The following is a 16373-nucleotide window of genomic DNA, read 5'->3' as shown; positions in this document are numbered from 1 at the left end:
CTCACTGGAAGACAAAGTCAGTGAATGAACATGTATGAGCCGAGATTCTGACAAGTAGTAGTATGTGGTCTTACAATCTTCACCCACCACAGAAACACAAGTAATCAACCATTGTTTGGGAGTGCAAGTAATTTTTCAGTTTGGACAGTCTGTGCAGGGATGAGTGGGGCAGCAATCAGTTGTGGAGGCCGGCTATAGCTGGGGAGAGGCAGTGACAGATTTCTCTGTTCTGAACAGAGAGATCTGCGCATGTGCAATGGTACCCTCTGCAATAAGCTGACGGCTTTCGGCCTTGCCTTCTTCCATTGCTGGCAGGAGAAAAATCTTGCTTCATTTTTTTCCTCAGAATGTGAAAGATTGGATTTTTAAATCACCCAAAAAAATTGGCATGATTCTCTCCTGTTTTCAGTATTTAGATTTTTTTTGTTAAGGTTGGCCCTGGCTTTATAAGACACATTTGAAATATAGAAAGTCTTGCAGTTTTGGTCCTTATTATTGATGATCAAAGTTTGAACATGTCTGGAGGCTCTAAACTGCTGCTTTAGTGCCCAAGTTTCTGGTTAGACATAATGTAACTCCCAAAGGAAAAATCTTCCTCAAAAAGACTGAACAGCATCAATTGTCATGAAGGTGATCCATGTATGCTTGCAACACTATGTTGTGTGTTAACCAGCTGCACATTTTCCAATAAGAATATAAGAAATAGGAGCAGGAGTAAGCTATCGTGTCCCTTCAGCCTGATCCACCATGCCATAAGACCATGACTGATCACTGACACCTCAAAACTAAAAGTTCTCTCCCTTGTGTCCAATTCACTCCATGACATTCATGATTCTATCTTTGCAACCTTCTTCTGCTCTACCATTCCATAAGAACTATGCACCCTTCCACTTCTGATGTGTGTTCGTCCGACTCTTCACCCCATCATTGGAAGCCATGTCTTCAGCAATCTAGGCTCCAAGCTTTGGAGTTCCCTTTCAAAGCAAAGGTTGACTATTTTTCTGATCTTCTATAGATCGCATCTGAATAACAAAAGGCAGAACATCAGATAAGACAAATTGGTTCCCCATTTTTAAAAATACAAAGCATGAAACTCACCAATTGTTGTCAGCTAATTCCTTGAACACTTTTGAAATAGAGCAATTTAAAATTTATTTATTAGTGTCACAAGTAGGCTTATATTAACACTGCACTGAAGTTACTGTGAAAATCTCCTAGTTGTCACATTCCGGCGCCTGGAGAATTTAGCATGGCCAATGCACCTAAACAGCACGTCTTTCAGACTGTGGGAGTAAAACAAAGCACCCGAAGGAAACCCATTCAGACATGGGGAAAATGTGCAGACTCCACACAGACAGTCACCCAAGCGGGGAATCGAACCTGAGTTGCTGACATTGTGAGGCAGCCAGCAGTGCTGTAAATGGCAGAAGCTGTGTGCGTTCTTATTGTAGCCTTACAACAGTTTCCGCTCAACAAAATCACCCTCACCCTCATACCTCAATTACCAGTACTCTATATTGTGGCGTTTGAGTTTGCTCATTGTCACACTAAGGGTTAAATGGAATGAGGCGTGTTTTTGTGTGTTAACAATAGCTTTAGGATCTTGTCTATCCTGTAGCAACCACTCTCTTCAAAACTCGAGGGACTTGCTCAGAAACACAGCAGCATGAAGGTGGTACAGGAAATTGATTGTGTTTTTCTTTTTTTTATTACAGATATTTGCCGGCTCACTTCCTTCCCTGATAGGCTGCTTCACTGTGTGATGTGTCTGTCGAGCGACGGCAGCAAGGATCACACATCTCACCGGGATAAATTAAAAAGTAATCAAAATGATTTTCTTTTGGGTGGCTTGGCTTTCCGTACCACATGAAGAAAAATCTGTTGGGTACAGTATGCTTTCTAGTTGCGCTGCTTTCACATAAAGTTAGGGAAAACATTTAATTAAGCAGCTCATTTCCTCAAGGACATCCTTTCTAGTAGGGGTAGACTCAAACCATCTTCATTTCTTAATCAGTTGTTGGGGGGTGTAGCATAATGTTGCAGTGAATGTTCTTTTATCAATAGAGGGCAGTCTTGCTTTTGTTTTGAGATGAGAGGCAAATTTGTCAGCTGCCAGCTGAGAACAGACTGGACTCTTGCAAGATGTCATTTATATTGCCCAGATGTTTTCAGTTGTGTGATCAACAGTACGGCAAACAACAAAAAAATGAATTGGAACCCGCCTTTACAATTTTCTGAGTAACATTATCATTTGAAAGTGAAATTGCTAATATTTAATTAAACAGCCACCCTTTTCACTTTCGTTTCACTGATTTGATTACTGTCACTGTGTTTCATCCCAGAGGCTCAGTAGGTTTAAGTAACTGGGAAGGTCCCAGGGGTTTATCCCAGTGCATACCGGCGCAGCTGTACTCCACTGGGAATGCAAAAAAGCATTTCCACAACTGACCTCAGCATTCCTTGTTAAAGATAGGGGAAAATTGGTCATTGGTCCTGCTCAATATCTGGCATCCCCTACTGACAGTGTACACATCTGGCCCAGGTTAGGTGAACGCTAATTGTGATGCTTGTCTAATAGCCTTCCAATGGTTCTGTCGAGGCTCACATATGAATCAAAGCTAGGGCACGGTGCTGGTGCTGAACAAGAGGGCATGTGGAGCCATATCTCAGCAAGGATCTAATGACTTCCAGAGTGTAGGATGAATGTTTGAAAACAAAAAGTAGTTGCTTCCAAAGACAATTTTTACCCTCAAACAGAAAATGTTTAGCACAACTGCTAATCGGTAACTATGTTAGCTTCTGATCTGTAATCTCTGGTGAAATGATTTGGATCCCACTATTATCAAGTTGAATTTGAATTACTTGACCCAATGCAACACAATGAAGCAATTTGGATTAAACTGGAAAGAACGTTTATGCTTTGAAACTGCATTGCATATTAATAAATATAAATGGCTGATATATACATCTTAATATGTACAACAGTTTCTTCTGAAATTGGTCTCCCTGTAATTTTAGCCCATCTAAAGAAGAGTTAATGCTTCTGTTAAAACAACAGGGAGTTGAGTTTCAGATGAGTACAATAAGTGTTTGTAGCTATTATCACATGGCAGAATTTCAAAGCCTTCGGCTTTGTGAGGGCGAATTACAGTGTGGCTCCCTTGTTATCCAGCCAACCGAAGAGACGTGAGTATCGGAGCACACACCACAATCACATGTTCACCAGATGATAGATTCATGATTTATAATGTGGATTAAGAAACCACGTGCAATAAAACACATCTTTACTGCTCAGATTTAAAGACACAGCACCCTCACTTTTAGACATACGTACCTGCAAATCTCTGTCTAAAATTCTTTAAATACCAATGCGCTGCTTCGCTGTAATTTTAATGATTACTTGGAGAAAACAAAGTCATTGCAAATGTGGCTGTTTATGGGGAAGTTTATTCTGGCCCAGGAGTATTCTATTCCATCCTGTATAAACATGTGGTGTCAAGAGAAGGCATCCCTGTTCACATTCTTCAAACTGTTGTGACATTAATAATGGAAAAATAGGACCTGGAATGTCATAGGGTCTCTCTTTGGTGGGTGATCAGTGGAAAGTCCAGGGAAATAGTAATTTTTCAGTTGTTCTACTGATCTCTGGCTGAAAAAATAGCCTGTGGAATTTTCAGGCAATCAGATCAAAGTTGGCGGTAATCAATGTTACAGTCATCTCTCTCCAGCTGCCTAATGGAGACATTAGAAAAAAGCTAGCTGAGCTGTATGACCTGCATCTCTCTCCACGTGTCACAAAGATTAGTCAAAATGTGCTCCAAATTTGACAAAGTATGTTTTTTATGTAGCTAATGATTTCATGGAAAGCTGTATATATGTGGTTTGATTTGGAATTTCTAATGGTTTATTGGTGGAACTTGATATATTTGTACTTACATTTTCATTGTCATTATATTGAATACAATAAAAGCTTAATTTCCAGGAAGATTGATATGGGCTTTACATAAGTACATCTTTCTATTAGTAACACAATTGGAGTTTTACAATGTTTGTCCTGGATAAAAAAAATAAATATTCACATATTTCTTTCCTGCAAGCAGACTATCTGTGTTATTAAATAAGTGAGATAATTTAGTGATATTGTAGTCTTAGGGATTCAGAGAATGGAGCTTTGAACTGGAATGTTTTCGTTATATTAAAATTTTTAAGAGTTTTCTTCTTTCGCTTTTCCATCCTTATTCTTCGAATAGTCCGACTGGTAGCAAAGTCTCCCCAGTATCTCACCAAATTGGTTCAGTGGAATTTAAATTTGGTCTCTGCCTATTCACCTCAATGGTGTTTGCAAGATGCTCATGTTGTACAATAACTCTCCCCTTCTCAACCTGATGGTGCATCGATCAGAGTTTTATCTGTTTCTGTAGCAAATTATTCCTGGAACAGTTCACTTAGTCTGTCGGCAGGGGCTGAACCTGGAAAGGCATTACACCACATCGAACTTAGTCACACTCATACTCACAAACTAAGGGACAATCAGCATGGCAAATTCCACCTAACCTGCATGTGTTCAGACTGTAGGAAGAAACCAAAGCACCCAGAGGAAACTCACATAGACACAGAGAAAACGTGTAGATTCCACACAGACGGACCCCAGGCCAGAATTGAACCTGGATCCCTGGCGCTGTGAGGCATAGTGCTAAACATTGCACTACCATGCTGCCCTTAAAGCTGGAGTCTGTCTGCCTGATGAAGGTGTGCTGTACCCGTTGGGAACGGACTGACAGGTCAGTGCACTCAGACTAATGTTAACCGCTTCACACATCCATTGGATGAGAGGATTAAAAGCAAGTTCTGAGCGCTGGCAGGCTATTAAAGTTTAAAAGTTTATTATTGTCACAAGTAGGCTTACATTAACACTGCAATGACGTTACTGTGAAAATCCTGTAGTCGCCACACTCCGACACCTGTTCGGATGCACTGAGGGAGAATTTACATAAGAACATAAGAAATAGGAGCAGGAGTAGGCCATCTAGCCCTTCGAGCCTGCCCCGCCATTCAATAAGATCATGGCTGATCTGTCGTGGCTCAGTTCCACTTTCCCGCCCTCTCCCCATAACCCTTAATCCCCTCTCTTATCAAGAACCCATCAACCTGCTTCTTAAAAATATTTAGCGAGGCAGCCTCCACCACTTCAACGGGCAGAGAATTCCAGAGATTCACCACCCTTTGAGTGAAGAAGTTCCTCCTCAACTCCGTTCTAAACCACCTCCCCTTTATCTTGAGGCTGTGCCCCCTAGTCCTACTGTCTTTTTTGAGCGGGAAGAGTCTCTCCACCTCTATCCTATCCATCCCATTCATCATCTTATACGTCTCAATGAGATCTCCCCTCATTCTTCTAAACTCTAACGAGTACAAGCCTAGTTTATTCAGCCTCTCCTCATAGCTCAATCCCCTCAACTCCGGTATCAGCCTAGTAAACCTCCTCTGCACTCCCTCCAGGGCCAAAATATCCTTGCGCAGGTGCGGCGCCCAAAACTGCACACAGTACTCCAGCTGCGGCCTCACCAATGCCCTATACAGCTGCAGCAAGACCTCCCTACTTTTATATTCAATCCCCCTCGCTATGAAGGCCAGCATCCCATTCGCCTTCCTGACCACCTGCTGCACCTGCAAGCTGGGTTTTTGCGACTCATGCACAAGGACCCCGAGGTCCCTCTGCACCGTCGCCTGCTGCAGTTTTTCGCCACGTAAGTAATAGTCCTTCCTACCATTCTTCCTACCAAAGTGGACCACCTCACACTTGCCAACATTAAATTCCATTTGCCATTTCCTGGCCCATTCGCCCAGCCTATCTAGATCCTTCTGCAGACTCTCCACACCCTCCGCACAATTTGCCTTTCCCCCAATCTTGGTGTCATCAGCAAATTTCGACACCCTGCACTCGGTTCCCTCCTCCAGATCATCTATATAAATGGTAAATAGCTGAGGCCCCAGCACCGACCCCTGGGGCACCCCACTAGTCACCAACTGCCAATCCGAATAGCACCCATTGACCCCCACTCTTCCACCCAGCATTTAACCAGCACCAGACTGTGGGAGGAAACCGGAGCACATGGAGGAAATGCTTACAGACACGGGGAGAATGTGCAAACTCCACACATACAGTGACCCAAGCTGGGAATTGAACCTGGGTCCCTGGCGTGATGAAGCAACAGTGCTAACCACTGTGCCACCATGCTGCCCATTGATTATTGATCCATTGATTACATTCGTCTTGGCGTAGTGGTAGAATTCTTACTTCGAAGTGAGAAAGTCATATGGTTCAAGTCTCATTCCTGAGTTCTGAGAACACAACCCAGGCTGACAGTGCTGATCTATCAGAAGTGCTGTCTTCCAGATGTGATGCTAAACTAAGACCCATATCTTCCTGCTCAGGTAAGTGGGGAAGATTCTGTAGCTATCTGGAGAACAGAATAGTTCCACTGATGGCTGAGCAAACGCTTATCCCTCAAATAACACCAGTTAAACAGATTAGTTTTTTATTCATCACACTGTTATTCGTGTGACTTTGCTGGCTGCAAATTGACTACTGAATTTGTCCACATTACAGTTTAGGAATAATTTATTGACTACAAAAGGTTTTAGAACATTCCTTATAGGTGCTATGTAAATCAACTTCTTTCTTGCCTTGGTTATTTTTGAGGCATGTACACTTTTGAGTTTGGCTGACTGAATTAGCTGCAGAAGGATTAGGTGTATCCTCCCCGCCCCCTCCACCCCCTTATTACTCAGAGGTATTTCAGATACACATTTAAGATACTGTGCTGATGTGCATTCATCACAATCTGAGGTTTGAGTTTTGGATTCTGTGTGGGTGTGTCAATATTTTTATGTAATTCAGATTTTACTTTACTCTGTTGTCACGCTCTATCCTGTAACTTGAATGATAAGGCTTGTCCCTGGCTATTAATGACGTCCTACAGTCGGATAACAGAGGGCAAACTTTAGGAAGCACAGTAGGTCTCTCCTTTTGACTGAGATTCAGGGAGGAATTGTCCCACCCCGTCTGCCCCAGGAATTGTCATGGGAGGGACCGAAAATTCAGTGGACCTTAGGTCCACTGACCTCGGGTGGGAATTTCCATTCTTGGGGCGAGTGCGTCCAGAAAATCCTGCGCTAAGCATCAGATCAAGCCCAAGATGAGGTACAATGCCTTATCTTGACAGCTTGGATCTTGTTTGTCTCTCTAGTGAGGACTATGAATTAGATTCAGTTGGAATTTGAATTTGGTTTTTGGAGCAAGCAAGGATTGGTTTGGGTTTGCCCAGCCCTTTCTGAGCATTGGCTTTGTAACTTTAATTATGGAGTAAAACATTTAAAAATGTACAGCTCTCCCGAATAAATATTTTTGCGCGCCTTTTGCATTTCAACATGGTATTTCAGCTGTTGGTCCTTGCCCAGCTCAGCATAGGGCAACTTCTCTAATGGTGGGTAGTCACATTTGAGCACAAGTTGAAGCTGGTAATGCGGATCAGTTCAACATTTTCTCACTTGAGATACCAAAAAACTCCAACAGAGAGGTTGTGCTCAATGATTGCAAAGTATAACCTGATGTGTTCTGTTGTCTCTACCTGTGATGTGTGCTATTTGGACATCTTGAAGCAGTCTTGTTGAAATTAAAAGAAGTCTTTATTAACTGTACAGAATGATGTATATATTTAGTATTGAGGGTAAAGGTATGGAGAGGATCACATATTAGGTCCTTACATGTTGCCACTACCTCAGAACTGAGGCTTAGCTCTAGGTCATGTGCCTTCTTACATCACCCTGTTAACCCTTCAGGTACCAGAACCTTTTGCTGCACGACCAAGAAGAATGTATTTGTGTGACATCATTTGTTTTTGATTGTAAGAGGATTGTTGTAGTCCTGCGGAATATTTATTTAGATGAAGTTAATTTATTGTCACAAGTAGGCTTACAGTAACATTGAACTGAAATGACTGTGAAAGTCCCCTAGTCATCACACTTAGGTGCCTCGTTGGGTACACTGAGGGAAAATATTAGCATGGCCAATGCACCTAACCAGCACATCTTTTGGATTGTGGGAGGAAACAGAGACATGGAGGAAACCCACGCAGACACAGGAAGAATGTACAGACTCAGCACACTCACCCAAGCTGAGAATCGAACCTGGGTCCCTGACACTGTGAGGCAGCAGAGCTAACCACTGTGCTACTGTGCCGCCCACAAGAAGAAGGGCCATCCTGACCTGAAATGTTGGTTCTATTCTCTCTCCACAGACGTTGTCAGACCTGCTAAGATTTTCCAGCATTTTGTGTTTTTGTGTTGAATATTTATGTGATGGCTTAGAATGACATTACAGTTAAAAAAGTAGTCTCTGCAACTCTAGCTGAGTAAATAATTCTCATCAAATGTTGATTTTAACTATCAGGAATGTAGCAACAATCAAATACTTTTGTACCTGGAGCCAAAGATTTTAGTTTTCTGCCCACGAACAGTGCAAACACAGATGGAGGCAGGTTGCAAAACACTGATGTCTTCGTAATTGTTTTCAACTTTTCCTAGGTGCTGAATTTCTTTATTGAAGCAAGGTGGAACCCAGCTGCTGAAGTGAAAATAACTGGCAAAGGGATAAAGGCATAAACAGCAGGAGAACTTCAAATAGTAGATCACTCAAAAATTAAACTCCACAGAAAATCAACTCACCAAATTGTTATTTTCCTCCCGGGCTGTCCTGTGTAATATGCTTCTGTAAGCACAAACATGCACTTGTATATTGCCAGGCAAATGCAATACTTTTTTTTAACAAGCTGTCAGGTTTTTTCTGATCTGATTGTTTCTTTTAGAATCTCGCTTTCTGTTGCATTTCTGAAACTATGACAGCAAGACGGTTGTATCAATCATGTGATAAGAACTACCTGTAGTAAGCTAATAGTATGGACATCATAACGTTTGCTATACAAATTAAGAGGAACAAATGTTTTTTCTCTTTTCATTCACAGGTTTTAAGTTGGTCCACCTCGTGTCCAACGAGGGGCATACATGCGATGGGTCGTACTGGGGCTGCTCTTGGTTGTTCGAGATTGGCCTAGTGTTTCATGTCGTTAGTGTGTGCCTAAACTAGACAAGATACTGGGCAAGACGACAGCTCAGTGACTATCGCTGATTGCTGTGCAGACACATGGATTTGGGCCGGTGTCTGTGGGAGTTTGCGCATTCTCCCCGTGCTTGCGTGGGTTTTCTCTGGGTGCTCCGGTTTCCTCCCACACCCCAAAGATGTGCTGTTAGGCTGATTGGCAGGAATAAATTGTCCCTAAATCAGTTTCCCTCAATCTGGATGGCCATAAAACATTAGATAGGGGTCGTGGGTAGAGAGGTGGACTGATGGTGTTGAGATGGTGGCGCGGGCTCGTTGGGCCAAAGGGCCTGTTTCCCGGGCTGATTTTGTTCTTTGTTCTCTTTGTTCAAAATGATTGGGTGAGTTCTCAAACTAAAAATATTAAATTTTTACAGCACTTCAGATTCCATTGTTTATAATGTTGGCATGGTGTGGCATGATGACACAGTGGTTAGCACTGCTGCCTCACAGCGCCAGGGACTGGGGTTCATTTCTGGCCTCAGGTCACTGTCTATGTGGAGTCTGCGCATACTTTCTGTGCCTGCATGGGTTTCCTTCAAGTGCTCCAGTTTCCTCCCACAATTCAAAGATGTGTGGGTTAGGTTGATTGGCCGTGCTAAACTGACCCAAATATCAGGGGATTAGCGGGGTAAGTATGTGAGGTTACAGGCCTGGGTTGGATTCTAGTTGGTACAGGCCCAATGGACTGAATGGCCTCCTTCTGCACTATAGGGATTCTATGAATTTATGAAAAATAAGAGAGAAAGAATGGCTGCCATTTCACTTTGGACTTGAAACCAGAGGTTTACACACATTGGCCACTCCATAGACCTCGCTCACTAAAAGTAACTAACCTTCTATTAACCACAGAATGGTGATTTGGAATTTCCATTGAGACTGTCCCAATGTCGGGCAGTAACTTCAATGTACGTTTGTTGGAATAACTGCAGGAGTGTTATAAATGGCTAATTCAATGCCTCGGTCCTCAAAAGGATAGACACACTTAAACACATTGTCAGTCTGAATTTTGAGGACTGGCATGACCTGATGCTACTGAGAGCGAGGCAAAAATTTTGAATTTGATGTTTTGAGTCCAGATGACCGTTGTTAAAGCTTTGACAAAGGGTTGTCTGGACTCAAAATGTCAGCTCTTTTCTCTCCTTACAGATGCTGTCAGACCTACTGAGAATTTCCAGCATTTTCTCTTTTGGTCTGCAGATGGGGGATTGTTTTGTGGTGGCCATGTAGTGTTTTGGGTTGGGGGATCTGCGTGTATGTGGGGGATGGGGACTGTTGTTGTTTACGGGGTCCAACTTCAGCCTCTCAAAACTGATCCAGGTCTGAACGCTGATCTCAGGTTTTAGTGTTGATTCTGGGTCCTAGTGCTGGCAGCAGCAAGCAATGTTGGTGGTGAGGGGATGGGCTGGAAACTCCTAGAACTTGCAGCACTACAGCTACAGTACTTGTAAAAAGTGCTGTCTGGGGAAATTGGGGAGGGCTATGTTGCTGTTCTGGGAGGTTGAGGGGGAATTGGAGAATGTGTGTGGCTTGTCTCGGGGGCTAGGGGGGGGGAAATTTGGGGAGTGTATGTGCCTTGGCTGGGGCAGGGGGGTTTGGGGAATGTATGTGGCTTGTCTGGGGGGGCTGAGAGGGAGGTGGGGAGTGTGTGTTCTGGGGGGTTGTGGGAGGGAATGTGGCGAGTGTATATTACTCGAGGGCTGGGGTGCTGGAATTGGGAGTGTGTGTTGCTGGAGGGTTGTGGGGTGAATGTGATGAGTGTATATTGCTGGAGGGCTGGAGGGGTGGAATTAGGCAGCGTTTGTTGCTGGGTTGAGGGCAGGCAGGGTCCTCCAAATTTCCATCTCTCTCCTTGTGCCAACATCCCTGCTTCCCCACACCCCCGAGACTGATGATGGTTTTTGCAATGCAACACATTGCTGATCTTTTGGTTATTGCTGGAGCTGAGGAGGAGGAACAGGAGGATGAATTGCGGACAGAAGAAGCCCATTGATCCTTCCAGAACACCAGTGGAGACCTTTATGGCATTTCCCAATCATCCATCCATAAGTCTATGAAGGAGGTCACTGATGTCCTGTATGCCTGGATTGGCCAGTGTATTAAATTTGACTTGACCAGGCCCAGCAGGAAGCCTGGGTTGCAAGATTTGTGGCCATTGCAGGAATGCCAAATGTGCAGGGGGTTATAGACTGCACCCACGTCGTCCTCAAGACCCCAGAGAAAAATCAGGACTTCCATTCCATCAATGTGTATTTGGTGTGTGACCACCAGCTGCACATCATGTCCGTCTGTGCCAGACACCCCAGCAGCCTGCATGACAGTTTTAAATTGATCTCAGATGTCTCAAAAGTCTTTGAGGAGGAGCCCAGGGTGCAGGGATGGTTATGGGGACATGGGGCACCCACATAGGACTTGGCTGATGATGCCTGTGCGGAGGTCTGAGGCAGAGACCTGATATATTGAGGCCCACGTTGCCTTAATAGTGGAGAGGTACACAGGGCTCCTTAAATGCCTGCACCGCTCTGGCAGGGCCCTGCATTATAGCCCTCTGATATTGTCCTTCATTGTGGTGGTGCCCTGTGCCCTACACACCTGGCACAGCAGCGGGGAGACCTTCTGGACGAGCAGGAGGTGGTGGTTGACCAGCTGGGTGTTGCTGGAGAGGAGGCTACACAGGAGGAGGAGGAGGACGATGATGACCAACACCACCCAGGCACTGGAGGGCTTCCAGCAGCAAGAGTCAGGCATGTGAGGGCAGTGAGAGAGGCCCTGAGCAACATGCAATTTGGCAACTACGGGCCTGTGTTGCCGCATGTGGGTTCCAACCATCCCCCACCTCTGCATTCCCCCCCCCCCCCACCCCCTCAGCCTCTCGCCTCCACCCCTCGCGCACCCATACTATCTACTGCAATATTGCAACACCAAAGTAGTGGGCCTGGGTACATTGTGTCAGCGAGTTTCTGTGGCAAACCAGAGGGTGATGACAACTTGCTATGTGCCAGTGTGATGATGCTGTGGTACAAACTAGTCTGACTCCTACCTCAGCTCTGCATGCACGCTGGCACCTGAGCCCACATCTGGGTGGGGTGGGTGAGGTGGGAGGGATGGAATCCCTCCTGGGTTCTGGGGATGCCATGGCAGATGTTGTAAGTCGCTGCCATTGCATGCCACCTGCTGTAGTCAGTGAATGATTTGAGCACCTTGATTCTAACAGTAGCTGTGCACTGAGGGCCCTCCCCCACTGACATCAATGTGCAGGATCCCTCCGCCAAAAATCAGGTAAGAACATTCCTGTTAGAGGCTAATTAGAGACAAATTAATCACAGCTGTGGGCTGTAATAACATTTATTGGTGCCAAGAAAAATGCCATCAAACTAAGTGCCCCTATATAACAAGTAAAGTGAGACTTTACAGTGCCTAATTATTCTATCAAACTGGTGTGCTTTTTCACCGGTGCTATCTTAGTGCCACTACAACTTCTGAACTTAATGTGGCTTATCACTACGTCTCGGTGTCTCCCCAAGACGTACATCCGAAATGGAGATGGCCAGCTTCCTACAGCGCCCCATATCCTGTGATGCCCTTGATAATTGTCCTCTGGAAGGCCTGGACCCTGAGAGCCCTGGCCAGCTTCCAGGTGTCATGGATATTTTCATGCCACCGTCTTCATCCCATTGTCACTGTAGCCACTGCAGCAGTCTCCTGGGTGGAAGGTCATGCACAGGCTCCAACCCTTCCTGCGGGACTCTGAGTCACTCCACAGTGGAGTTTCTACAGTGAGTTCCAGAAGTTCTAACATCACTTGGCCCTGCTGGTTCTGGAGGACCATCTGCGTTCTTACCAAGGTGGGCAAGCTCTCAGTGATGGCCTTCTGAGACTGGAGCCACTTGTCATTGGCAGCAAATGCCCTCTGAAACTGTGCCATGCTCTGCAGCTGCTCAGCCATGAACCTCTGTGACTGGGTCACGTTCTTAAAAGGCTGCTACCAACCTGCTGTGTCTCAGCGTTGTCCCGCTGGGTCTCCTGCAAGCTCTCGAGCCTCTCAGCTATGGGCCACAGGACCCTGAGAATCCCGTTGAGTCCCTCAGATGTGACCCTCTGTGACTCGGCTGCGGCCCTCTGGCCTGCTGTCACTCATGGTGAAGATTTACCACCCCAGGCTTTCCACTGCGGATGCCACCCTTGCAGTATTGGCCTGGGAACCACGAAAGACAAGCAATAGCTGGTCCACCTGAAAGCTTTGGGACTCCTGCCAATAATCTCACATTGGTCCAGAGTAGACATCAGCCCCTCCTGCATTCCCTGGCTCTATTGCTGCATCTCCAGCAGCTGAGGGGGAAGTGATCTCAGAGGTCCAGCATGTAGCCTGGGGCCAGCTGAGTCCTTGCCTCCAGTAGGCTCCCACCCACCAGGGGCCTCGGACGTTCCCTCCTCTACCAAATGTGTATCAGCAGATGTGTCGTGTGCACCAGAGAGTGAGACAGATGCCTCGCCACTAACTTGACCCACCGATGTGAGAGTCTCTGGGATGATAAACTGCGAGGTGGAAGCTGACACGAAACTGGTGCCAGCCTCGGAGGCCTCACCTTGCACCCACCCCATTAAACTTGGGACATTTGTTGCGGAGGCTACATGAATCCCCCAGCACAGTGCTATCCAGATAGACTCTGGTGTGTGGCACTAGGAGCAAAGAGACCCATATACTCCTCAACCCCAGGCATTACACTGAACCGAGAAGGTGACACGGAGTGTCCATGGGTGCAGCAGCACAATGCAGTCCATAAGGCCCAGTTTGGTATGAAGATAGAGGGCAGGAACTGGAAGAGTGGGAACAGTGCATCAGGAGCAGTGCAGCACTATGGCAGAAAGGCTTTGTTTCACTAACCTCAAAATCTCTGATGAACAAAGAACAAAAAACAAAGAACAAAGGACAACCCAGCACGGGAAACAGGCCCTTCAGACCAACGAGCCCGCGCCGCCTTGTGTATGCCATCTTCAGCAATCAGGTTCCTGATTGAAATGATGTCACACTGCCGTGAGGCAGGATTAGAAGCCTGACAGGATTCTAGTGGGCAGCTATTTTAATGAGCATTCAAGAGATGCAAATGAATGCAAATTACATTCACATCACCAGGCAGTGGGAAGATGGACCTCCATTAACCCGCCATTGGGAATATTGCAATGTCATTTTACGCTGGCAGGTTTCCAACTTTCTGGCTCACACTGAATTCACCACTTCTGCTGGCCATAAACACACTGCAAGAAGGATGGGAGAATTCTGCCCAAAGTGCATTGAGAAGTGCACTATGCACTTTATCTACTGAAGGCTACCATACACATGTTCCAGTAAAGAATGGAGAATAAAAAGAATCCCTGAGTGCTTCTCATTGCTGCTCCTTACTCTTCCTTTCCAAGAACTTCACACTTAGCAAGATGCCACAACATGAGTGGATCGACCCGTTAGTTCTGTAACATTCACATGAACCACATGAACAGTCAAAGGGTTCTTTAATTCTAATATATGCACACAAGCACTTCAGTGAGAGCTGAACTCAAAACTTAACTGAAAGGCAAAATTGCTACTCAAATACAAGATTATCTAATTCCATACTAGATCTGATATTATAATAAAAGTTTGTTAAAATAATCCACATGTGTAGGATGTCACAGGCGTAGTAGCATAGTGGTTCTGTAATTGGACTAGTAATCCAGGAACCTAGATTAATGAACAGAGATTTGAGCTCAAACCTCACCATGCCAACTAGGACATTTAAATTCAGTTAGTGAAATATAGCTGGAATAAAAAGAAACTAGCCCCAGTGATAGTGACCACAAAACTACCAGATTGTCATCAAAAACCATTTGTTTTGTTCATGATCTTTAGGGAAGGAAATCAGCCATTTCTAACCAGTCTGATCTATATGACTCTAGATCACAAGCAAATTGATATGAATGACCCTTAACCACTCTCTGAAAAGGCCCAGAAATAATAATGCTGACCTTGTCAGTGACCTTGTCCCACATTCAAAAACATTAACTCCTGAGCTAGAAGAAATCTCTAGGGAAGATTAATTGGGGGGTACAACTAGAAAAATATAACAGAAGAAAAGTAGAATCCTATAAAGACCATTCTGTTTTTGTCTTTTCATATAGCCTTTAGTATTAGCAACTTTGAGACACTTTGTTGGATCTGACAAATTCAAAGAAATGAACCTAGTGATGTGAGAACAATGTCACTGAATCTTCTGCTGAATAGCAATATGGCAGGTTAAAACACAAGCCCCAAAGTGTTGTAATATGATGTCTTTGGAGGTCTCAATGGTGAGACTGTGGGATTTGAATAGTTAAACATGAACCATTTATTAATCATCTTTCACAATTTACAGATTCCAGGCACTGTCATACATGGTGTTACATCCATGTAGGTGGGCTGCTTCTGGAGTGTTCTCTCTGTGTCTCACGTGACTCAATATTGCATGTTGTGGGTAGTGTTAGTCTCCAGTCCCATGTTAATCCTTGCTGTGCTGAGCACTTTTACATTACAGTGACATGCGCATAATATCACAACATCTGCCTTTCTTCGCCAAAGAAAATTTTCCTCCCTTATGAAGTATTACAAATACAATTGTTACTTCTACCTCTTCTTTTCAACTTTATATCCCTGACTTTATGAATTCAGATGGTCTTGAGTCTTGATGGTCTGTTACTTGTGGAGGAATGGTAGCAGCTGTCTACGTTTCTGGTACTGGGCTATCATCATTTGATTTGCTTTTTGCGTTCCTTTGAGCTTTGTTTCTTCTTGTTAACAACTCATCTGTTTTTGTTGGACATGGTGAGTCTGTCCCAATCCTTCTGAAGGGAATGTGCATTCCGTTTCATTCCCAGAGTGGACTTGAATTTTCCAACATGGTGTCCGCCACGTTCCATAATTGTGATCTTCACGGCTTCATTATTGACTCACAGCTTGGAAAGTTCTGCGGCTTTTCCTATCAATGTCTCCTCATTTTCATTCAACTGCTTCTTAACCCTTCTGTCTGTTTCTGGCAGCTTTTGGCTTCCTCCTGGAATATGGAACAGGGCATCGAGTACAAAAGTTGGCAAATTATGTTATAGAAATGGAACAGAAATGTTACAGTTACATAAAACATTGGTTAGGCCATAGTTGGAATATTGTGTCCAATTCTGATCACCACACTACCAGAAAGACATGGAGGCTTTG

At 44.6% G+C, this 16373-nt stretch overlaps 1 protein-coding gene across 6 annotated transcripts in view; it reads left to right on the top strand.

Moving 5' to 3' along the window:
* The window catches only part of LOC145346432 (NEDD4 family-interacting protein 1-like), a 151346-nt gene that overhangs the window by 101891 nt on the left and 33082 nt on the right, over nt 1-16373 (top strand). For 4 of the 6 annotated variants that reach the window (XM_080193675.1, XM_080193624.1, XM_080193642.1 and 1 more), the window contains one exon: nt 1716-4175. In XM_080193675.1, coding sequence (XP_080049801.1) covers nt 1716-1870 — 155 coding nt within the window. In that variant the 3' untranslated portion in view covers nt 1871-4175. Of the gene's footprint in view, nt 1-1715; nt 4176-16373 lie in introns of those variants that run through there. The other 2 variants (XR_013887696.1, XR_013887693.1) reach the window with 1 other exon arrangement.

Source organism: Carcharhinus amblyrhynchos, chromosome 1 (genome assembly GCF_965287045.1).
Source record: "Carcharhinus amblyrhynchos chromosome 1, sCarAmb.v2.hapA, whole genome shotgun sequence".
Classification (NCBI taxonomy): domain Eukaryota; kingdom Metazoa; phylum Chordata; class Chondrichthyes; order Carcharhiniformes; family Carcharhinidae; genus Carcharhinus; species Carcharhinus amblyrhynchos.
The sequence above is the reverse complement of the archived record's forward strand: the minus strand, read 5'-3'. Positions and strand labels throughout refer to the sequence as shown.